The 25288-nt window shown below is 39.5% G+C and overlaps 2 protein-coding genes across 2 annotated transcripts in view; one reads left to right on the plus strand and one right to left on the minus strand.

Moving 5' to 3' along the window:
• The window catches only part of SH3D19 (SH3 domain containing 19), a 210826-nt gene that overhangs the window by 10977 nt on the left and 174561 nt on the right, over positions 1-25288 (plus strand). The gene's annotated exons all lie outside the window — the stretch shown is intronic.
• PRSS48 (serine protease 48) overlaps positions 21671-25288 on the minus strand; it is a 23103-nt gene continuing 19485 nt past the window's right edge. Inside the window, exon 5 of the mRNA XM_017520367.2 lies at positions 21671-22039. Coding sequence (XP_017375856.1) covers positions 21671-22039 — 369 coding nt within the window. The remainder of the gene's footprint in view (positions 22040-25288) is intronic.

Raw genomic sequence — 25288 nt, forward strand, 5'->3', positions numbered from 1 at the left:
TTTTTTTGAGATAGAGTCTTTCTCTGTTGACCAGGCTGAAGTACGTTGGCATAATCTTGGCCCACTGCAACCTCTGCCTCCCAGGTTCAAGCAATTTTCCTGCCTCAGCCTCCTGAATAGCTGGAATTACAGGTGCACGCAACCACGCCTGGCCATTTTTTGTGTTTTTGGTAGAGACAGGATTTCACCATGTTGGCTAGGCTGGTCTCAACCTCCTGACCTCAGGTGATCCACCCACCTCGGCCTTCCAAAGTGCTGGGATTACCGTCATGAACCACTGAGCCCAGCCCTGTTTCCTTCATTTAGCAGATGAAGAACCTGAGGCCTAGAAAGGGTAAATAGTCTCCTCAAGGTCACACAGCAAGTGAGTGACAGAATAGGATTCTGTGGCATATACTCCTGGTTGCCTCTTTTTCCTCATTTCCTCCTTTTCTGGTCAATAGAACCCTTGTATTTCTGGATGTGGCAGTGTACCCGCCTATGAAGCTGCCTGTTAATGAGATATAAGTAAAAGTTGTTGAGTGGCATTGCCAGGAAAGCTCTTTAAATGGGGTTCCCGTAACTGCACAGAATACCCCTTTCCCCTTACCACCTTCCTGCCACGTCCTACAAGGAACAAGGCTGTGCAGCTCACAGTAGCCGTCCTGGGCCATGAGGCTACTTTGAGGTTGAAGCCAAGCACTGAGAATGGTAGAGCAGAAAAACAGATGGCCCTGCAGTCCCTACTGATAATAGAGTCACCATATGAGTTTTGATTGCCTGCCTGCCTCCTCCTTTATTTGGAAGGAAGGAACAAGACATTCTAGCTTCTTTAAGTCCCAGTTATCATAGGCCTCAACTGGCAGCTGTCGGCAATTCCTAACTCATAGATTCTAACTTGATCTTATTGTTTCCCTCCTCTTACCACCAAGCTGTAATATACTTTGTTATAATGAAGTTACCCTAAGATCCCTAGATTCTTCTTGCTATTTTGTACTTTACTATAGTGTGACCTTGGACACATCGGTTAGGTTTTATGAGGCCCCCGCTCCACCATTTTTTTACATCTTTGGAATGGGACTTATTCATGCTCTAACTACTCTGAAGGCTCATTATGGGGGATATGCTTGTAAACTTCAAGTGTTCATGTGTGATGTGTAGTTTTTGAAGGTGGTTATGGCCATCCTTGGGCAAGCTGAAGGGTACCAAAAAGGAAGCTTTTAGAATATGAATATAGTTTTCTGGTTTTATCATTTTGCCTAGTGCCAACTTAATTCAGAATAAATAAATAGAAGCTGTGAAGGGAGGTGATGCTGTCCCTGCTCTGATGCATTTGAGCAGATTAACAATTGCATTGCTGATGAGCCTTAGAATGCATGCCAGGGCTGCTGCACAGGACTGAGAGTTCATTTGTTTTCAATATGGCTGCCTTCATTATACTGGAGCTTTGTTTCCAGAAGATACATTAATCAAGGAATCATTATACTGGATGATAGTTAACCGCTTTTTCTCTGAGAGCTGGCCAAGAACAAAGGGCTCAGAGGAAAATGTTTGCACAAGATGTAGAGAATTAGTTTTTCTGGCAATAAATGTCAGCATTTCCAAATAGTCCTTTGAAACTAGTGCAGAGGTGTTCATATAACACTCAAAGGCCCCCAGCATAGGGCCACCCATGTAAATGATCCTGTCTTATCTTGCCACCACACCCTTTGTTTCTTCATTCCTTCACAACGACTCCCCTCGACATACACATTAGCTCAGTGGAGACTACTGGAGCTATCTGGAGATTACAAGGTAGATTCATTTCTTAGTTAAAGTGTAACTATTGCCAGTGGAGGGTGCGTCTGGAAGTGGGGTTCATTTGGAATAAGGAATACTATTGCAAGTTTTAAAATGTGCACAGCTTGGGCAACAAAGCAAGACCCCATCTTTGTAAAAAATAAAATAAATTAGCTGGGCCCAGTGGTGTGTGCCTATGGTCCCAGCTACTCCGAAGGCTGAGGTAGGAAGATTGCTTGAGCCCAGGTGTTTGAAGCTGCTGTGAGTCATGATTGCGCCACTGCACACCAGCCTGGGTGACAGAGCAAGACCTTATCTCTAAAATAAAATGTGCAAACTTCTATTTGAATATTACTCTTAATTAGATGCTTAATAATGTGACATGCCTTTATATCACAAGTAACATTTTATCTCCCACCTTGTTCCATTCCTGTTTCTCCTCTATAGAAAGTTTCATGAGGTATTCAATTTTGTAACATGGCTTGGTATTTCTTACTTCTCTGTAGCAGTGGGAACTCTAAAGAGTGCTTCTCAGACTTTGTCTACAGATCACCTGGAGATCTTGTTCAAATGCAGATATGATGTAGTAGGTTTTGGGTAGAAGAATCTTCCTGTGGATCAGCCTCCCGAGTAGGTGGGATTACAGGTACTTGCCACCACACTCGGCTAATTTTTGTATTTTTTAAGTAGAGACAGGGTTCCTCCATGTTGGCCAAGCTGATCTCAAACTCCTAATCTCATATGATCTGCCCGCCTGGGCCTCCCAAAGTGCTGGGATTAGAGACGTGAGCCACTGCACCTGGCCAACTCTGCATTTCTAACAAGGTCCCAGTGATGCTACTGCTGGTGGTCCCGGGGCCACATTTTGAGTAACAAGGCCCTCAGTTGTCTCTTCTGTAGGGCCAGGTTTCTCATCTCTTGGCAGGACATCAGAATCAACTTCAATGCTTTAAAAAAGATGCACTCGTGACCCCACCCTCAGATTTCCAGATTCATTACTTCTGGAATAGTTGCTGAGGAACCGGAATTTTAAAGTTGTAAGTAAGGTGAGAATCACTAGCTTAGTATCTTATTTAAAAATATAATGTTGATTGATTTCAGTGTGATTTCTTATAATTTGAACTGTTAGGTTTTTCCATCTTAAGTAATTCATGTTGTGATAACTTTTATTCAAACAGAATAAATAGCATCTACCATGCATTTTTCATTTCCCCCCTTTTTTCAGCTTTGTTGAGGTATAATTAACAAATGAAAATTGAATATATTCAAGATGTACAAAATGATTACCACAATCAAGCTAATTAAAATATCCCTCACCTCACATAGCTATCTTTTTTTTTGTTTCTTACTGTGAGAATACTTAAATTCTACTCTTAACAGCAAGTTTCAAATATAATACATTATTATTAATTATAGTCACCATGCTATATACTTGGCCCCCAGAACTTACTTATTTTATGACTAAACGTTTATACCTTTCAACAACACCTCCCCATTTACCCTACCCTCACAACTCCTGGTAACCACCCTTCTACTCTCTGGTTCTTTTCCCTTTCTTTCTTTTTTTGAGACAGCGTCTCACTCTGCAATGGCGCAGTCTCTGTTCATGGCAACCTCTGCCTCCCAGGCATGGGATTTTCTCCCATTCCATGGGTTTTCTTTTTTTTTTTTTTTTTTNTTTTTTTATTACTATTATTATTATTTTTTGCTTTGCAGAAACTTTTTAGTTCCACCATGAATTTTATACAGGGATTTTAGTCAACTCCTCTATTATTTTATAGTTTAAGTAAGCTCCACATAAAGAATGGTGTAGTGAGTTATCATTGAAATAACAGGAAAACACTGTATGTGTTCGTTGTTCTTTCAGCTTGCAAGAAACAGGCATGTTCACCTTAGCTGATGTAGGCTTATTAGAAGGATATACATGGAGTTGAAAGACACGGGAAATATGGCTGAGGGCAGTAGCTCACACCTGTTATCCCAGCACTTTGGGAGGCTGAGGCAGGTGAATCACTTGAGGTCAGGGTTTCGAGACCAGCCTGGCCAACATGGTGAAAACCCATCTCTACTAAAAATACAAAAATTAGCCAGACATGGTGATATGCACCTGTGATCCCAGCTACATGGGAGCCTGACGCATGAGAATTGCTTGAACCCAGGAGGTGGAGGCTGCAGTGAGCCGAGATTGCACCACTGCACTCTAGCCTGGGTGGGTGACAGAGCAAGACTGTGTCTTAAAAAATAAAAGAGAAAGACGCAGGAAGTAGTTTCAGAAGGTATTAGAAAATGAGAGTAACTCTAAAAAACTGACAGCAAATAGCTACTCTGGAGAACATTTTTTAATAAGTTGAGATGACTCTGTTGTTCCTTATGGTTAGTGACACTACAGTTTAGTGATGTCTGCTTCCATGGCTTCTAAGGTACTGAATAATTGGCTGTCTTTTGTTTTTCTCACAGTCAGCCTCCCCAAGAAAGAGGTTCTAAGTAGGTTGGTCAGCCACAGTTCTGCACAGGATGGCCGTTTGTGGCAGGGGTCTTCTGCCCATTTACCTTTGTGGTTTATGGCAAACCTATAGAGAGCTGCCTTTTCGGACCCATCCTAGGTCACTTTGCTGGGGCAAGATGGTGGAGTTTTGTGGTACCCAAATGCTCATCTACATACTAGAAATGCCTGCAATTGCTTCTGTCTGATGGGTCCTAGCGCCTGTGGGGGATACTTGAGGTTTTTCAGAATGGAAAGAGGGTAGAGTTGGTAGGCTCCAGGAATAACCTGACCACTCTGACTTTCAGCAATGTGAGTTTCCTGAGGGAAGAGGCTTATTTTGTTCATATCCCTCATAACTCAGAACAATGCCTGGTACACGTGCTCAGTGCATACTTGTCAAATAGGACAGGCTTGAGTTTTTAAAATGGTTTAGGCCAGGCATGGTGGCTCACACCTGTAATTCCCGCACTTTGAGAGGCTGAGGTGGGCAGATCGCTTGAGGTCAGGAGCTCAAGACAAGCCTGGCCAACATGGTGAAACCCCATCTCTACTAAAAATACAAAATTAGCTGGGTATGGTGGCACATGCCTATAATATCAGCTACTTGGGAGGCTGAGCAGGAGAATCACTTGAACCTGGGAGGTGGAAGTTGCAGTGAGATTGTGCCATTTCACTCCAGCCTGGACAACAAGAGTGAAACTCTGTCTCAAAAAAAAGAAAAAAAAAAAAAAAAAAAAGGGTTTAATGTAGTCTTTATTTTTAGTTCGATTACATTTAATTCTAACTGGAACTCTTACGTTTACAAGGTTAAAGGCACATCTCTCCTCTGCTCGTGGCTTACCCTGTGGAGGGGAAACCATGTATGCTAATATGTAAAACTTCATGTTTTCCTGTTTCTTTCTTAATCCTGAGCACATTAGATGTTTGCCATTTGGAGTCAATACAGCCGACCCAGGCTTTGGGCTGCTACATAGTTCATGGATGTCAAGTCTAGTGCCCAGAGGCCTCCCCAGTTGTCCTCAGAGATAGCAAAGGGGCTCCGCAAGGCCTTGAACTCCTGAATACGATACCTTTCCTCAGGCCCCATGGGCCCGCCGCACCTGCCGGACGGATCTAGCGCCAGGAACTCTGGGAAGGCAGAGCCTCAGGGTTGGCGCCCTGAGCGGCTTGTCCGGCTTGCGTGGGCTCCGCCATTTTGAGTCCTGATTAAATTGAATTATGAAGCTTTCATGTCGATTTGGATATTTGGCCAAAGAAAGCTCATTTTCAGGTACAGAGGGAGACACTGAAAAGATAGAAGTTGTCATTAGGTGTGATTGCAGCAGCTGCTGCTTTTTTAAAAAAGCCCCAGACCCTTAAAATTGTAAATAACGATGCGGGAAGGTGGATGATAAAAATATTTGAGAGAGAATCTGCTGGGTTAGTGACACAGGATGCAGGGCCTCAACATGAGGGACTAGTCCAGTGTTGCTAACGTTTCATGACTTGGAAAAAGGTGGTTGCCGTTTGACAACCTCTTTAAGAAAGAGACAATGACACTGAACATTTAGTATTAAACCTTAATTACAGCGCGTTTGCTATTAATGTTAAATTTAATGAAGACTTCTGTAGCATTTAGAACAAACCTTTCAATAGCTCTTTGAGCACATGGGTTTTGCAAACGTTGTAGAATGTAATTTGGTATTGCTCACCTCATAGGTTTCCAGTGAATGTTTAATGAAGTTAATGAAGAATTGGGGCTTTAATTTCAATATTCTTTTTCTCCCCTCTGTTTTAGTTGAGTCCCTAGCTTTCTTCTCCTTCCCTATCTAACTTGTTTCTGCTCACCTTTTCTTTTCTTTCTTTTTTTTTTTTTTCCAGACTGAGTCTCGCACTGTCACCCAGGGTGGAGTGCAGTGGCACACGACCTCAGTTCACTGCAACCTCTGCCTCCCAGATACAAGCAATTCTCCTGCCTTAGCCTCCCGAGTAGCTGGGATTGCAGGCGCCCACCACCACACCTGGCTAATTTTTTTGTATTTTTAGTAGAGATGGGGTGTCACTATATTGGCCAGGCTGGCCTCTAACTCCTGACCTCGTGATCCACCCGCCTCGGCCTCCCAAAGTGCTGGGATTAACAGACGTGAGCCACCGCGCCTGGCCCTAGTCCCTCGCTTTCTTACTCCTGTGGTAGGCGTTTTTTAAAAGTACCAACTTTTTAGCATGTCTGAACAAAATATTTATCAATCATTTATTTAGTACTAAATATATGTCAGGAACTCATGTAATCCTCCTAACAAACCTGGAAGGCAGGTTCTTTTGTTATCCTGTTCTTAAAATGAGAAAAATGAGGTAAAGAGCTGGGATTTGAATCCCTGTAGTCTTTTCTTCTTTAATTTTTAAATTTACATACAGTAAAATTGGCTGCTTTTTGGTGAACAGTTCTATGAATTTTATTACACATGTAGTTTCTTGTGGCAACTACCATAGTCGCCATACAGAACAGTTCCATCACCTGGAAATTCCCTGTGCTGCCCTTTGTCGTCAGACCTTCTCTACATGCCTTTCTACTGGCAAGCATCTGTCTGCTCTCTGTCGCTATAATATTGCCTTTTTGCGGGCACGGTGGCTCACGCCTGTAATCCCAGAACTTTGGGAGGCTGAGGGGGGAGGATCACGAGGTCAAGAAATCGAGACCATCCTGGCCAACATGGTGAAGCCCCGTCTCTACTAAAAATACAAAAATTAGCTGGGCGTGGCGGCGCCCCAGCTACCCGGGAGGCTGAGGCAGGAGAATTGCTTGAACCCGAGGCGGAGGTTGCAGTGAGCCGAGATCGCGCCACTGCACTCCAGCCTGGTGCCTACTGACCTAGCGAGACTCTATTAAAAAAAAAAAAAAAAAAAAAAAAAAAGCCTTTTCTAGAATATTAAATAAATGAATTCATAAACCTCTGAGACTGGTTTCTTTACTCAGGAGAATGCCTTGGACATTCATTCATTTTGTTACTATGTCAATAGTTTGATCTATTTTACTGCTGAGTAGTAGTCTATTGTGGGAATGTACCAGTTTGTTTATGCATTTACCTGATGAAGGATATTTAGATAGTTTTCAGTGTTTGGTGATTATGAATAAGCTGCTATAAACATTTGTGTACAGGTTTCCTGGGTCATATGGTAAATACATGTTTAATTTTATAATAAATTTCCAAACTGTTTTCCAGAGTGGCTATCTTGTTATGCATTATCACCAGCAATGTATGAGAATTCTCATTGCTCTTTATTCTCACCAGCACTTGATGCTGCTAGATTTTTCTAGTTTTTGTTTGTTTGTTTTTAGCCATTTTAATAGAGGTATAGTGATATTTCATTGTGATTTTAATTTGCATTTTCCTTTTGGCTAATGATATTGAGCATCTTTTCATATAGTTAATTGCAATCCATATGTCATCTTTGGGGAAGACTGTTCAAGTCTTCACACATTTAAAAATTGGCTTGTTTTTGTATTGTTGTTTGGGGATCTCTTTATTCTACATTCAAATCTTTTGTTGGATATGTGAGTTTGAAAATATTTTTTCCTAGTCTGTAGCTTATCTTTTTTTTTTATTTAACAGAATCTTTAGCTCTTTGAACATATTTGAAATAGCTGATATAGTCTTTGTCTAGTAAATCCAGTGTCTGGGCTTCCTCAGAAAGAACAGTTTGTATTGATTACTTTTTTTTCTGTGTATGGGCCATATTTCTTATGTCTTTGCATACCTTGCATTTACCAGTTGAAAACTGAACATTTTGAATATTATAATGTAACAGCTCTGGAAATCAGATTCTTCTGCCTCCCCCCAGGTTTGTTATTGCTGCTTGTTATGTTTGTTGTTTGTTTAGTGACTTCTCTGAACTAATTTTGTAAAGTTTATATTCTTTGTCATGCATGACACTGAAGTTTCAGTTTAATTAACTTAGTGGTCAGCTAGTGATTGGACAGAGTTTTTTTGTTTGTTTTTGTTTTTAATGCCTACAACCAAAAAGAACCTCTCAGCTTATGCAGATGGGCCCTGTTGTGTTTTACACACCTTTGATAGCCAGGCAGTTTACAGCTCTGCTTAGCCTTTACTTCTTTGTGCATATTCTGAAGTTCAGCCAGAGGTGGCAGCTTAGGGCCTTTGCAGGTCTTTTCTGAGCATGTGCCTACCGTAAGGCAGTTGGCCTTCTAGATTCCGAGGAATATGTGGGATCTATTTGAAGCCCCTATTCCTCAAAGTATCTCATTCTCTAGCCTATCCTCAACCTTTTTGGTTAGTTTGTTTGCCCAAACTGTTACCCTCATGCAGCAGCAACTAATATATTTATTTGCTTTTCAATATTTTCAGCAAGTGCCCTCTAACTAGCCACTTTTGCACTGATAGTTCCAAATTAGGTAAGATAAAAGAAAGTCTTTTCCAGGGAGTCACCAGACAGGTCAAGACAAATTATTATAGTTCTTTGTGAATAAGGTTCGTTTTGCTACTTCTGGTCCTGATATTTGTACCAGGAATGCAGGCCAACATTTTCGAGGTTCCCACTGAGCTGGGGAAGGAGGGAAGGGACCAGGGTAAGTTAAAATGCCACAAAGCTTGATATTCTAACCAAAATCCAGTTGGTTTTTCTGGATTCAGTGTTTCACTAGTTGCTACAAGCCTTTGGTTAGTTTCTAGAGTTCTGAAAAGTTGATTCTGCCGGTTTCTGTCAGGTTTTTATTGCTTTTATGGAGGGATAGACTTTTGGAGTTCTTAACTCTGCCATTTTTGCTGATGTCACTCAGATATATCAAATATGGCTTTAAAAGCTGATTAAGATAATCAGAGCGGGGATGGGTAGTATGGACCTCTACTCCCAGCTACTCAGGATGCTGACGTGGGAAGATTGCTTGAGCCCAGGAGTTTGAATCCAGCCTGGGCAACACAGTGAGACCCTATCTCTTTAAATAAATAAATAAATAAGGCTGGGCACAGTGGCTCACGCCTGTAATCTCAGCACTTTGGGAGGCCAAGGCAGGTGGATCACTTGAGCCCAGGAGTTTGAGACCAACCTAGGCAACATGGTGAGACCTCCATCTCTACAAAAAATAGAAAAGATTAATCAGGCATGATGGTGAGCACCTGTAGTCCCAACTGCTTTGAAGGCTGAAGTGGGAGGATCACTTAAACCCAGGAAGTCAAGGCTGCAGTGAGCCATGATCTCCAGCCCAGGTGACAGAATGAAACCCTGTTTTAAAATAAATTTTAAAAGATTATCAGTGTTTTTATGAGTAAACCAGCCTAAGTTTAAAAAAAGAGGGAGAGAGAGAGAGAGAGAAGTTAGGGATACTCTTAACCCATTTTTGAAGTTTTTCTGCATTCTATAGTAGCATTATTGAGGTATTTTTATAAAGAGGAGCCTCATTCAGCTGGTTACAGTGCTGGGCTCAAATCCCTTGCAGATCCTGAATGGGGTAGCTTGCTTTTCTCAATTCCAGGCCATATACCACCCCAAACCCCTTTGTTACTTTTCAAAACATGATATCCAAGGGATATCTGGCCAGGGGAACTCCATATTTCTCTTGTTGTTAGAGTGGCTCAGAGGAAGTAGCTTTACTGCACTATTCTGAACAAGTCAATCATGTTAAAAAATAATGTATGGCTAACACTGTGGGGAGTGGAATCAAGGAGGGCTTGGAGTGTGTCGCTTTATACTTCTGTATTGTTTCACTTACAATGAATATTACTTTTGAAATTAAAGAAATATAAATTTAAAATGCTGTGAGAAATAATTTCCTGCTGGTCCAGTATATTTGTTGCTCGTATTCTAGTATTTTAAAAACCTATTTTTCCCTAAAATGAATTACTATAGTGATCATAGCAAATGCTGTCCTGTTAATAAAAGAAATCATTGATAAACTATTCAAGAAATGGTAGTAGAAAGGAGTATATAATTGCATTTCCTCTGAAGATTATTTTTCAGAACACTGGCTAATTTATCATTTGTTTACCTGTTTGGTCTCATGACATTTACTTCTTTTCATGACAGCTATGATCACTCAAAAAGCAAATCCTCATTTATAACCAGACTATTGAAAGCTGTTTAATATCATCAAAACCAATATTTAGCATTCCCTGCTTTCTTTATTATTTGTATATCATCTCTATCTTGTGACCCAAAAGAACCTATTCTAGAGGAGTAGATCCAGAAGACATGCATTCTAATGCTCAACCTCCCACTAGCCTGCTGTATGACCTTAATTTAATTTCTCAGATTCTTCATTGACAATATGAAAGATTTAGACCCAGGGCCCAGGCTCACTGACTGTTTTTGTGAATTAAGTTTTATTGTCTATAGCTGCTTTTGTCCTATATCTGCAGAGTTGAGTCATTGCAACAAAGTCCATGTGTTCTGCAAGCCGAAAATACTTACTGCCTGACTCTTTACAGAAAAAGTTTGCTAACTTCTACCAGGTTTGTTTTCAGGTTCAAAATTCTTTGTTCTAGTTTTGGAATACTTGGGCCAACGGTTTTTTTCATCAGGGTTTTTCTTAGCAAATCACCAGAAATATTTGACTTGAAGAGGGGAAACACCAATAAGTCATACATTCTTGTTAGACACCAGTACCTGTCATATTTTGTTGTTAATGCTGTGATTACAACTTCTAGAGCTCATTATCTTATAACAGTTAATATTCAACTGGTGAGATGTAGCTTAGCCTCACCTGTGGTACTCATTCTGGTATCCTGGCTGAAGGAGCAATCCCTATCTGGGAAAAAGAACAAATGGACAAAGCACGTACCAGTGTTTATAACTTTGCTCAGAAGTGGCATGTATCACTTCTACTCACATTTCTTTGGTTAACCTGACATTAATGGTATGGGAGAAATATCCTTCTGCAGGAGATCCTGCAAGTTGCATTGTACCTTGAGTGGCTGGATAATCCTTTTACACAGAGGGCAGTGAATTGTCGGGAACAACAAAGTCATCTACCACAGAGTTTGAGCAGACCAAAACTCATGGCAAAAAACTTGGTTTTGAACCTCTTTGTGTGTTATTCTTCATAAACTCCTTGCAAATAATAGTCACTAGAAATTGACCCAATGAACTTTGGAGTATATTGTAGTTCTCTCAGCTTGCTTAGTTAATGCTCAGTGAAAGAATGTAATGTGCCTCCGGGTTTCTTTTTTGTAGAGTCTTGATGTCTTTAACTTATTGTATTGGTCCATTCTCACACTGTTAAAAAGAAATACCTGAAATTGGGTAATTTATTTTAAAAAGAGGTTTAATTGGCTAATGATTCTGCAGGCTATACAGGAAGCATGGCTGGGGAGGCCTCAGGGAGGTTTCAGTCATGGCAGAAGGCAAATGGGAAGCAGGCACATCTTCACATGGCCAGAGCAGGAGGAAGAGAGAGCGGGGAGGTATCGCACACTTTTAAAACAAGCAGATCTCACAAGAACTCTATCATGAGAACTACACCAATGGGAGATGGTGTGAAACCATGAGAAGCCACTCCCATGATCCAGTCACCTCCCAACAGACCCCACTTCCAAATTGAGGATTACAATTTGACATGAGATTTGGGTGGGGACACAGATCCAAACCATATCACTTACATTTCTTACTCTAAATTGTTTGTCCGCCAAGGTTTCATATCTCATTGAATGACAGACACCACTTAAGTTGCCCAGAAAGCTGGGTGAAGTACTTAACTTTACTTATCAGATTCTATTACATAATCAAATATATATATATATATATATATGAAATCAATTACCAGATTCCATTTGTTAAATCTATCTCCGATGTAGGTCTTGATTCTGTCTACTTGTCTCCATCTTCATTGCCACTATCCTGTTCCAGGTACCTTCTGGTCATTTGCAACATCCTTGGAACTGGCCATTCTGGGTCCTGACTTGTTTCTCTAATCCATTCTCTATAGAACCACCAAAGTGATTTTCATAAAACACAAACTGATCATGTTATTTCCCTGAATTAAAACATTTCAGTGGTTTGTACTATTGTACCCTTCCCTAAAAGCTCAAATTTCTTAACATTGCCATACACCTTTTAAAAAAATAAAGTGGAACACTTGATGAATTTGCATGTCACTGTTGCCATGCTACTCTCGGTATCGTTCCGACTTTATGTGTTGCTGATGTGAGCACATCGACATACTACCTTTTGTTCCCTTTATTTTTTTTTATATTCCCAGTTCTGTCCTGTTACACTCAGCTTACACGGCTTTAAAATATAATCTTCTAGAAATTTTTTCCTAGAGCATATTTTATGAACTCAGTATTTGCTAAATGTTTTTTCATTTGTAGAGAGTCAAACACTTGATAAAAAAAAAAAAAAACGTTGTGCAAAACTGATGTGTATAGTATCGCACAGAGTCCAATGCAGAATGCTCCCATCCTGCTGCTCTATAGGTTGTTCCTTCTCAGAAGGGCTTATCATCGGGCTCTAAAGAAAGCAGGTTGGGGCAATGTTTATAGTAGCAAAGATCTGGAACCAACCCAAATGTCCATCAATGATAAACTGGATAAAGAAAATGTGGCACATATACACCATGGAATACTACGCAGCCGTAAAAAACAATGAGTTCGTGTCCGTCATAGGGACATGCATGAATCTGGAAACTATCTCAGCAAACTGACACAAGAACAGAAAACCAAACACTGCATGTTATCACTCATAGGCAGGTGTTGAACAATTAGAACATGTGGACACAGGGAGAAGAGCATCACACACTGTCAGTTGAGGGGGGGCTAGGAGACGGATGGCGGGGGAAGGTGAGGGTGAGGAGGGATAATGAGGGGAGAAATACCAGATATAGGTGATGGGGGGTCGAAGGCAGCAAACCACCTTGCCATGTATGTACCCATGCAATAATCATGCATGATCTGCACATGTACCCCAGAACCTAAAGCACAATTAAAATTTTAAAAAAGCTAGATTGACATTGGTTTTATTTTACTTTCTCTGCAAACTGTTTTTAGAAGTTTAAAATAGGCCTGTTTTGGAACTAGTTGTTTATAGGACCTCTTTAAATGGGTTGACATATTTTTCCTTGTATGACACTAACTCAGCAGCCTCTGAATAAACAGAATGTGAAACACAAGTGCATTTTTTTTTTCGTTTGTGGTACTGTCTCCTTGAGGTCTTTCATATTATTCCTCTGTTTCAGAAATAAAAATAGCTCCATTGAACTCATAAGGGAATAGGAGATTTCTTCTAAAATTCAAATACTTGGCTTTGAAGATACTACAGTGATTTTAATTTTTTTTTTTTTTTTTAAGAGGGAGTTGCTCTGATGCCCAGCCTGGAGTGCAGTGGCACAATCTTGGCTCATTGCAACTTCAGCCTCCCGGATTCAAGTGATTCTCCTGCCTCAGCCTGGGACTACAGATGTGTGCCACCATGCCTGGCTAATTTTTTGTATTTTTAGTAGAGACAGGGTTTCACCATGTTAGCCAGGATGGTCTCGATCTCCTGACCTTGTGATCTGCCCGCCTCAGTCTCCCAAAGTGCTGGGATTACAGGGGTGCACCACCACCCCCAGATGATTTTAATTTTTTATGGCCAAAATCCTTCATTATTTAAAGTATATTGATACAGATTTCTTTGATCAACCAACTGCTATTTTTTCTTTTTATCTAGCCTAGTAATATGGAATTTTTAATAAACTTAATCAACTTTGAACTCTGAAGCTTTGCAGTTGCTGCAACCACAGCTTTCTGTTATCATAAACTGATTTTAAAAAGCAAGATTTTAAACATTTAAAGAGAAATCAGTGGCATTATTGACCATGACCAAATCCTTAAGTATGAGAAGAAAGGGTAGAGGGTGACGGTGAGGAACACTACAGTTATGTGGGGGATTTGAACTTTTTATGTAGGGTATTTCTGTCACATTTTGGTTTTTGTTTTAATAAATAGACATGGAAAAAGGAAAAAATTTTTGATTTTTGTTTTAATAAATATACGTGGAAAAAATTTTTAAGTTTTTTTTTTAATAGATGTGGAAAAAAATTTAAGTTTTTTTTTTTTTAAGTGAAAAGATCTTTGATTTCTTCTTCCGTAGGGAGGCAGCAATCTTATTGGGGTTAAAACAGGCTGCTTTGTGATTATATTATAATGTTCTGTGAGTTCTGTGAATATAGGGAATTCTGGAACATCTTCAAATAACATGAAAAAAGTATCATAAATGTGGATGAGTGCTTTCTTGGATGCAGTGTTAAGGTGATATGGAGAGGAGGGTCCTTGATTCCAACAGGTTCTTCTGCTTTTACTTCTCTAGTCCTGCCCTCTCTTCTGAACTCTAGACTGCCTATGTATCATCTCTACTTGGATATCTAATAGGCCTCTTAAATCTAAAATGTCTGTGTTTTGTTTCCTGTTGCTATTATAACAAATTAGCTACAAATATAGTTGCTTAAAACAACATGAATTTATTACCCTGTAATTCTGGAGGTCTAAAGTCTGAAGTCAGTTTCACTGAGCCAAATTCAAGGTACTGTCAGGGCTGCATTCCGTCTGTAGACTCTAGGGGAGAATCCGGTTTTTGCCTTTTCTAGCTCCTAGATGCCAGCTGCATTCCCTGGCTGATGGCCCTTTGCTCTGTCTTCAAAGCCAACAGTGTAGCGTCTTCATTACTCCCTTCCTTCTGCTTCCATCCTTCTGTCTTCTGCATACTCTCATTAGTATCACTGACCCTGATCCTCCTATCTTACTTTTATCAGAAGCCATGTGATTGATTACATTTGTCCCACCCAGATAATACAGATAATGTCCCCATCTCAGGATACTTAATCATATGTGCAAAATCCCCTTTACTGTGTGTAGTAACATATAAACAGATTCTGGGGATTAGGACGTGCACATCCTTAGAGGGGCCATTGTTTAGCCTACCATTTGATTTCTTAGTCTGGCAAACCTATTCTTCCTGTAGCCTTCCTCATTTTATTTAATGATACAACATTCTCAGACCAGTAACCGATGGTCATTCTTGATTTTTCTTTTGTCTTTATTTTTTCCTTCTACCATCCACATCCAACTCATTAAATCACATCCAAATCCAATCAATATGTTATCTTGCTTCTACTACCCTACTTTCTCTAGATTTGTTTTCTTCTCACTAATTTTCACTAAAAGCAGAATACCATTAGCATTCTGGAGCCATAGGCCCTCATCCTATCCTATTCTTTTTTACTCCTTAGTGTTCAAAGTTAATTATAGTACAAGGCTGTGTAGGTTACGTGTCATAAGAATGGCACAGAAAGTGCCACAGGACTAGATTCCAATTACTTTATCCAGCTAAATGGAGATGGAAAGTGAAGGCTTACATGGTAATAGACAGTAGAGAGAATTTAGGTTGGTTGAGGATAATTATCCTGGAAGGCAAATAGAATTTCCATTAAAGATTTCTGTCTTGGCCAGGCACAGTGGCTCATGCCTGTAATCTCAGCACTTTGGGAGGTCGAGGCAAGCGGATCACGAGGTCAGGAGTTCGAGACCAGCCTGACCAACAGGGTGAAACCCCATCTCTACTAAAAATACAAAAATTAGCCAGGCATGGTGGTGAGCGCCCGTAATCCCATTTACTTGGGAGGCTGAGGCAGGAGAATCGATTGTACCCGGGAGGTGGAGGTTACAGTGCAGTGAGCTGAAACCACACAATTGCACTTCAGCCTGAGCGACAAAGTGAAACTCTGTCTCAAAAAAAAAAAAAAAAAAAGGAGATTTCTATCTTTTTTATTCTTTGGACAGTGAATGTTTATTCTCAATTATTAACAGCAGAGAATATATTAATCTGATTTCTGATTATTTTGAATGACTCCTCCCCTTCCTCCCTTCTCTGAAGCAGTGAAGCAGTATGTTTTAAAAAGTTCTCAGGGATCTGATTTCTAGTGTGTGGATAAACTATACACAGTCAGTTGGGTGGGGAGAATGAAGTCAAGCATCTGAAAAGATAAAATATTCACTGTTGAAATAATAGCAAAATATAGCTTCTACATTTTATTATTTTGAATCCTTTTTCTATAATGGCCTCACATTTTTGGGGTAACGTTACAGTTTATAAGGAAAAACGGGTTATTACCTGAACTAGTCTATTGTGAAAAGGTTTGAAAATACCTAAATTTAAACATTTTCCCTACATTTAGGGAAAAAATTGCTCATAGGATTTTTAGCAACCTTTATTTGTTAAAATCTCACATTAATTAAAACTCCTCAAGATGCATGAAATGAAAACTGAAGCCTATTAAAATCAGATATTCCACAGAATAAAATATTCTGCAAATTTATATTTATTTTTAAGGCAGAAATGCTATGTTGAGCCCCACAAAAGTAAAAGTGTCAAGATGTCCCTGTTATTTCCTCCTCATTTGTTCAGTTGTGGTGTTACTGATTAAATTAGTTACCAGTAAGTACTTAATAATTTTGTTTTGTGAATGCAGATATTTATTGTGTGTTTGTTTATTGATTTATTTTCTGCAGGGGACAGGCTCTGAGTGTGCACTGGTTGGCCCCCTGCCAACCTCCAGTGCCCCCCTCCCCCACACAAATGTTTATTGATTTTTTTTCCCCTTCAGTAATGTGTTACCGGGTGCTGTATGTCATGTTTGGGGTTGAACTTTTCATTTTATTTCTTAGCAATTGAAACAGAAAATGTATATAGAAGTTTGAGCCTTTCTTTGAAATAGAATCACAGAAATTGTTGAGATCTCTGAAGATCCCTAAATATATTACAAATAAGGAATTGTTTGTATACTTTAAGCAAGAGTGAAACTCTCCCTGTTCGTGTTTTAAAAATAGCTTTAATGAGTTATAATTCACATACCATCCAGCTCACCTATTCCCTGTTAATTTATAACAATTCTCTTTTTTTCCCTGTTAATTTTAAAAACCATTTTCTAGGGTCTTTTTAATGTGTTTTTTAGATATTCACTGCCTCCTTTTCTAATCAGTGGCAGAAATAAGTGGGTTGAGGTATCAAAAGAAAGGCATTCTAGGTATAGAGGACACAGGAAATAAGGCCTTGAGGTTGGAAATTGGACGAGGGAATGAGAACACTTGTCTGGATAAGAAGAAGAAAACAAACAAGAAGTGAGTTAGTTGTCTTGGTGATGAATTCTGAAGTTGATGGTAAGAAACGGGCTGTGCCTTTCTCAAGTCACTTGGTAAATAGGGCCTTACTCTAAGGACAGTGCAGATAAAGAATAGGGGAAGATGATAAATAAGACAGCACATAGCCTCATGTGGAATCTCACTGATGTTCAGGATATAGCAGTCCTTGTTTTACTCCGCTCTACTTAAGTGCCTTGGTGTCTGATTCTTTCTCTGTGCTTTTTGTTCTGACTCTGCTACCATCTGACTGCCCTCTTTGCTATCCTGGCCCCTCCTGGCCTCTGCATATTCCTATGAGCAGTGGTGTGGGATTCTCTTCTCTTCTTTCAGTCCCTTGCTCTCACTTCACCAATGGCTTCTCGTGTCACTGAGAATAAAATTCAGAGTCCTTACTGAAGCCTAGTAGCTTCTGCAGGACCTGGCCTCTGCTCTGTTTCTTTCTGGTCTCAGTTCATACCCCTTTCCACCTTTGCTCACAGTGTCCCAGCCACACTGACTGCCTGTTCTTCCTCACAGCCACCTAACCTCAGAACCTTTGTACTCACTGTTCACTCGACAGCACCTTCCCAGGTATTTTCTTGCTTTCCTCCTTTGTTTAGGCCTGTATCAAATGTCACCTCCTCAGAGACTCTTTCCTGACCACCTTATCTGAGGTGGAATTTCCCATCCTGATAGTCTTATCTGCTTCTTCTATTTTATTATCAGGGTTTCTTGTACATGACATTATTATAATATGAATTTCTTTCACATTTGGTTATTGTCTGTCTTCCTAACTGCAGTGTAAACTACTTGAAGCCCAGCTTGATGTGTTATATTTACTGTAATGTTCTCCTTGCCTATGAATGGTACCTGGTACATGATGGACACTTAATACTATTGAATGCACATGGATATAATATATGACTCACATTTGGACTTCTCCAGAGGAGGGTCTGTTTTGCCGTCCAATATTGAGTGCATCTGTTGGGTAAGATGCCGGGCTAACTGCCCTACCAACCCTTCGGCAACTGTTATGTTAGGTGCCTACCCCTGGTGCATCCACCCAGTGGTAATCAAGATAGTGACATTATATGTCCTATTCTCTTGATATTCCTTTCTTTACACTTGCATGGTCTGGTCCCTCCAAAACCTTTAAATTTCAACTTCTGGTTGACAAGAAAAATGTTACCAGATCCCATGCTGTGGAACAGTTGCTTCCAATTTCAAACTAAACATTGAGAGGAATGACAGGAAGTAATATTTTGGCTTTCTTGATCTTTGTGTCCCCTTGCTGTGTCATCCTGGCCCACACACTCATGTACTGTCTCTTTGTTCCTCTCTGGTTCTTAATTATAGTCTCTTTTCTCTTTGCAGTCCATCTTTGCCCCTCCTTTCTTTCTCTCTTGTTCTCCCCTGTAAGCCGCCATTTTGCTTTGCCCTCTGCATCATTCCAGAGCCTGTTTAACTTGAGTTCTTGCCTCTGAGAAATCTTTCAACTTACCAACTTTAATTTTTCTGTTCTTTGTTCCTTATGGCTGGAGAGGTCTGAGGAAGAGAATTGCATTGGAACATTCTTTTCATCCTTCATCTTTTTATTTAACTGATATTTGAAAACCTACTTTGTGTGAAACATTGTATCAGAGTCTGGGCTACCTCCATAAACAATACCCAGGTTTTCACAGTATAGTTAAGGAGACAAATAAGCGGAATGGATGTTTATTATTCATTCAATTTTTTTTTAATGAAGTCTCACTCTGTCACCCAGACTGGAGTGCAGTGGCATTGTATTGGCTCACTGCAACCTCTGTCTCCTGGGTTCAAGCAATTCTCCTGCCTCAGCCTCCCAAGTAGCCAGGATTACATGCCCAGGATTACCATGCCCAGCTAATTTTTTAATATTTTTAGTAGAGTTGGGGTTTCACCATGTTGGCCAGACTGGTCTTGAACTCCTGACCTCAGACGATCCGCCTGCTTCAGCCTCCCAAAGTGCTGGGATTACAGGCATGAGCCACGGTGCCTGGCCTATTTTTTTCAACAAATATTTATTGACACTAAGATACAGTGGTGGATAAAAACAAAAGTTCTTACATGGACTTACAGTTTGATAAGATATACATTAATTAGATGATAGATAAATAAATGTTCAATTATAGCTATGTTGAGTTCTATAAAGGAGGGCTCCATAGTGCTATGAGAATTAGGAGGATCTGTCCTGGTTAGGAGAGACAGGGATAGCTTCCTTGAGGAAGTGAAGGGTAAATTGATATCTGAAGGCACACTTAGAATTAACTAGACAAGGGCAGCAGGAGAGAGGGAATAGCAGATACAAAAGTCTGGTGCTGAAAGGGTGCTTAGAGTGTTCGAAGAAGTTTAAGGATAGAGAATAGGCTGGAAAGTGAGCCAAATGAGGCTGAAGAGACAGGCTGGGGTTCGATTGGCTGGGCTTTGTAGGCCACAGTAAGGGATTCAGTCCTTATTCTAGGAGCAGCAGGAGAATGCCTTTGAAGTGCTGTAAGCATGGGGAAAAGGAAAAAGATATAAAAAATATTTTTATTTTTAAAACACTAATCTGAATGCTGTGGAGAATAGATGGAGTTGGGTGTAAATGGAAGGCATAAGAAAGGATATGGAAATGCTAGTTAGGAGGCCGTAACGGCAGTCCAGATGCTACTAACCCAGGTGGGGTTAAGGGTTAGCAAGAATTTTAAGTTTCCAAATCTACCTTTACTTTCTATTAAACATATTTCTATTAAATGTACTTACTTTATTTTAATTTTTTTGAGACAGAGTCTTGCTGTGTTGCTCAAGGTGGATTGCAATGGCAGGATCTTGGCTGACTGCAACCTCCAACTGCTGGGTTCAAGAGATTCTCCTGCCTCAGCCTCCAGAGTAGCTGGGATTACAGGCACCTGCCACCAAATTCGGCTAATTTTTGTATTTTTAGTAGAGATGGGGTTTCACTATGTTGGCCATGCTGGTCCTGAATCCTGACCTCAAGTGATCCACCCTCCTTGGCGTCCAAAAGTGCTGGGATTACAGATGTGAGCCACTTGTAGCTTAAAGCTTAAAGTAAGCCAAAATGTACTTACTTTGAGTCAACTATCAGAAACAAATTTTTTTAATAAAAGGATCCATATCTTGTCAAAGACACAAATGCAATAAAACTTAAGTTCATTCAAATGAGAAATAAAGGATGACTTAAAGAAGTATGAATGGAATTATACCAGAAAATCTATGGTAAAGATAATGATTATAATTGAGTACAAAAGTTAGCTCTGAGTTTCTGGCAGCCTAGGTATAGAAGGGAATAGGATAGGTCATGTGATTGTTTACAAAGGAAGCATGGGATATAATGCTCTTTTCTATAATTTCCTTTATCCTAAATATTTAAAGTGATTTATTATGGATGTGAAGTTAAACCACTTAGATAGGTCCAGATTGTTGAAACTCAAGACCTCAGCTCTTGAGATCATAGCATTAATCCATTGTTGGTAGTAGGTCACCACTGGTATTTTAAAAAGTATAAACTTCAGAAAAATTCAGAGCTGAACTACAAATATGCATTTCCTTCTTTTCTTTTTCTTTTTCTTTCTTTTTTTTTTAAAAAAAAAAAGAAGACAGGGTTTTGCTCTGTCACCCAGGCTGGAGTGCAGTGATGTGTTCATAGCTCACTGCAGCCTTGAACTCCTGGTCTCAAGCTGTCCTTCCTCCTCAGCTTCCCAAGTAGCTGAGACCACAGGCACATACCACCATTCTTGGCTAACTTTTTATTTCTTTTGCAGAGACAGGGGCTATGTTGCCCTGGCTGGTCTCCAACCCCTGGCCTCAAGTGATCCTCGTACCTTGACCTCCCAAAGTGTTGGGATTACAGGTGTGAGCCAACATGCCTGATTCATGTTTGCATCTCTCTCTTTTTTTTCCTCCTATTTTTTTGCTGCTCCTTATGGAGCAGGGTTAGCTAATCCATAGGCAGTGTGCCCAGAGTTGGCTTTATATGAAGTTTTTTATTAGCCCTCTTGTTACAGTTGAGGAGTAGGGGGCGGTTAGAAGGAAAGTTAAAGATAGTAGAGGAGGTGAAAAATAATAGACTAGAAGCCCATGATGCAACCCATGGGCACAAGGTAGACCCTTAATATATTTTCCTATATCATCACGGATACTTTTTGCCTTGCCTGCTTCTGTAGTAGCTATTTAATTTGTGTCTACAAATACTTATTCATAGAGGACATCCTTCCTGCTTTGGAAGATGCATTAGTCAGGGACAAAGAATGTACAGAGGTGACAGCTTTATTTCTTAACTGTTCACATTCCAACCCCAAAACTTCCAAAATCAAGAACCTTAAAATCATTTCAAATTATAAATAAAGCCATCTAGGGTTACCAGTGGCTCTCCTGTGAGGCCTCTGCCCCTGGGACTAAATCTCCATGCATTCTCTTCCCAGCCCTGTATGCAACCAACAGCTTCAGCTACAGTGCCTACTCTGTATAATGTTAGGTCCAGGAGAGCCAGAGAGAGCAGTACAATAGGTAACAAGAAGTCAGAGAAGTCCAGATTGTTGGCTTTTGAGATGGTGATATTAATCCATTTTTGGTAGTAGATTACATTGGTGTAGACTCCAGGAAGAGATTTACCACATTCTAATCCCCAGCTCACCACTCCTATCTGGATCCATATACCATCAATGTGACAAGACAGAGGCCCTCCAGAATCACCCTAAGGAAGAAATAAAGATAATGAGCATAGTGAAAAGAGACATGAAGAAGAGAGTAGTAATAAGCGGTGGAGAATTCTTTTAAACTAGGCCATAGGACCCATGGAGCTGTGGAACCCTGCAGGGAGCTGGACTAATCACTGCTTTAGGGAGAGATTACAGGAATTTTAGAATCATAGCATTGAAATGGTTAGAGACCTTAGTGAAACATATTAGTAATTTCAAAATATTTATCCGTGATAAAAAGAGAAAACTAATGTGATGATTTTTCACTAAAGGTAAATTTATTCAAATGAGCCAGCTGCCTTATTTTCCTGTTCTTAGGTTCTTACTGCTCTTCTTTTAGTGTTAAGTAATCCATTCTTATATAAAATTATAGTGATAGTAGTTGGTAGTAGTCTTCCTATCTTACTCTCTTTCTCTTTTGTAACAGCTTTACTGACATGTAATTCACATCTACACAATTCAGTGGTTTTTCGTATATTTACGGAGTTGTACAACCATCACCACAACCCATTTTAGAACATTTTTATCACTCTAAAAAGAAACCTCATACCCATTTGTAATTACCCCCATCTCTTCCCAACCCTCCCAGCTAGGCCAACCAGTAGTCCACTCTCTGCCTCTATGGATTTGCCTATTTTAGACATCTCATATAAATGAAATCAAGTAATATGTGGCCTTTTGTTTCTGGCTTCTTTCAGTTAGCGCATTCTTTTCAAGGTTCATCCATATTTTATCAGTACTCCATTCCTTTTTATGGCTGAATAATATTCCATTGTATGGATATGCCACTTTGTGTTTCTGCATTCATCACCTGATGGACATTGTGGTTGCTTCCATTATTTGGGCTATTATAAATAATGCTTCTATGGCCCAGCATGATGATTCCTGTCTATAATCCTAGTGCCTTGGGAAGCCAAGGCAGGATGATCAGGCCAGGAAATTGAGACCAACCTGCAACATAGTGGGACTCTGTCTCTACAAAAAAAAAAAAAAAAAAAAAAAAGATGCTGTGGTGGCATGTGCCTGTTGTCCCAACCACTTGGGAAGCTAAGGCAGAAGTATTGCTTGAGCCAAATTTACAATGAACTAAGATCCTGCCACTGCACTCCAGCCTGGGTGACAGAGCAAGACCCTGTTTCTAAAATAATAATCATTATGCTGCTGTGAACACTTGTGTACTAGTTTTTCATTGTTTGTTTATTTAAAGATGGGATCTCACTGTTTTGCCCAGGCTGGTCTGGAACTCCTGGGCTGAAGTGATCCTCCTGCCACAGGCTTCTGAGTAGCTAAGATTACGGATGGAAGCCACTGTGCCCAGCTCATGTACAAGTTTTTGCATGGACATATTTTCCTCTTAGTCTATACCTAGGAGTGGAATTTCTGAGTCATATGGTAATTCTATATTTAACCTTTGAGGAACTGCCAAACAGTTTTTCAAAGAGGCTGCACTGTTTTATATTACCACTAACAGCGTTCGAAGGCTCCAATTTCTCTACATTTGCATATCTTTATACTAATTGGCTACTTGTATATCTTTAGAAAAATATCTATTCAGATTATTTGCTCTTTAAAAAATTGTATTCTTTTTATGATCAAGTTGTAAAGTGTTCTTTATATATTCTAGATACAGATCCCTTACATATATGATTTGCAAATATTTTCTTCCATTTTATAGGCTACCTTTTTAGCTTGTTGATGGTATACATTGAAGCATAAAATTTTTGATTTTTAAAGGACTTTAATCTTTTTTTGTTGTTGCTTATGCTTTTAATAATGTATCTAAGAAAATGTTGCCTAATCAAGGTCACAAAGACCTACCTATATGTTTTTTCCCTAAAGGTGCGATAGTTTTAGCTCTTACGTTTAAGTCTTAGATCCATTTTGAGTTAACTTTATATATGGCAAGGTCAGGGTCTAAGTTCATTCTTTTACATGTGGTTATATACTTGTCCCAGCATCATTTTTTGAAATGACTATAACTTGTTCATTGAATTGATTTGACACCAATGTTTAAAATTAATTGACCATAAATATAAGAGTTTATTTCTGTACTCTCAATCCTATCTCATTGATCTATATGTGTCTCTCCTTATGCTAGTACCACATTGCCTTGATTACTGTTAGTTTTGAAATATGAAAAATGTGAGTCCTTCAACTTGTTTCTTGTTTTTCTAGATTGTTTTGGGCCCATTGAATTTCCATATGCATTTTAGGATCAGCTTGTCAATTTCTGCAAAGAAGCTAGCTGGGTTTTCATAGAGATTACATTCAATCTATAGATCCATTTGGAGAATACTGCAATTTAAACAATATTAAGTTTATTCCTATTTTATTCTTTTTAAAACTATTATAAATGGAATATTGTTTTTTTAAGTGTTTCCTTAGATTATGCATTGTAACTGCAGAGAAATATAGTTGCTTATTTATTTATTTATTTATTTTTGAGACAAAGTCTCACTTTGTCATCCTGCTCAGGCTGGCATGATCTCAGCTTGCTGCAGTCTCCACTTCCCAGGTTCAAGCAGTTCTGCCTCAGTCTCTTGAGTAGCTGAGATTACAGGCACCCCGCCACCATGCCCACTTAGTTTTTGTAATTTTAGTAGAGACGGGGTTTCACCATGTTGTCAGGCTGGTCTTGAACTCTTAACCTCAATCAGTCTACCCGCCTTGGCCTCCCAAACTGCTGGGATTACAGGTGTGAGCCTCCGCGCCCTGCCTACAGTTGCCTTTTGTATATTGTTCCTATATCGTTCAATTTTGCTGAATGTATTTATTAGTATTAATTTTGGGAAGGGTATCATTCCTTTAGATTTTCTATTTTTAAAATCATGTCATCTGTGAGTAGAGATAGTTTTACTCTTTCTTTCCAATCTGATATATATATTTTTTGTCTCTTGCTTAATTCTGGCCAGAACCTCCAGTACAATGTTGAATAGAAATGGCAAGAGTAGACATCCTCGTCTTTTTCCTGGCCTTATGGCAAAAGCATTTAGTATTTTACCATTAAATATTTTAGCTGTAGGTTTTTTTGTAGTTGTACCTGAACCATTTGAACAAATGCACTCATTTCATTGTTGAGTGTTGTTTTGTTTTTTTTTAACTTGAAGGGTTGTTGGATTTTTGTCAAATGTTTTTTCCATATTTATTGACATGATCATATGGTTTTTGCTCTTTATCCTAAGAACGTGGTATGTTAACATTAATTGATTTCTGGATTTTAAACAAACCTAAGTTTCCTGGGATAA

Source organism: Cebus imitator, unplaced genomic scaffold (assembly GCF_001604975.1).
Source record: "Cebus imitator isolate Cc_AM_T3 unplaced genomic scaffold, Cebus_imitator-1.0 Scaffold826, whole genome shotgun sequence".
NCBI lineage: Eukaryota > Metazoa > Chordata > Mammalia > Primates > Cebidae > Cebus > Cebus imitator.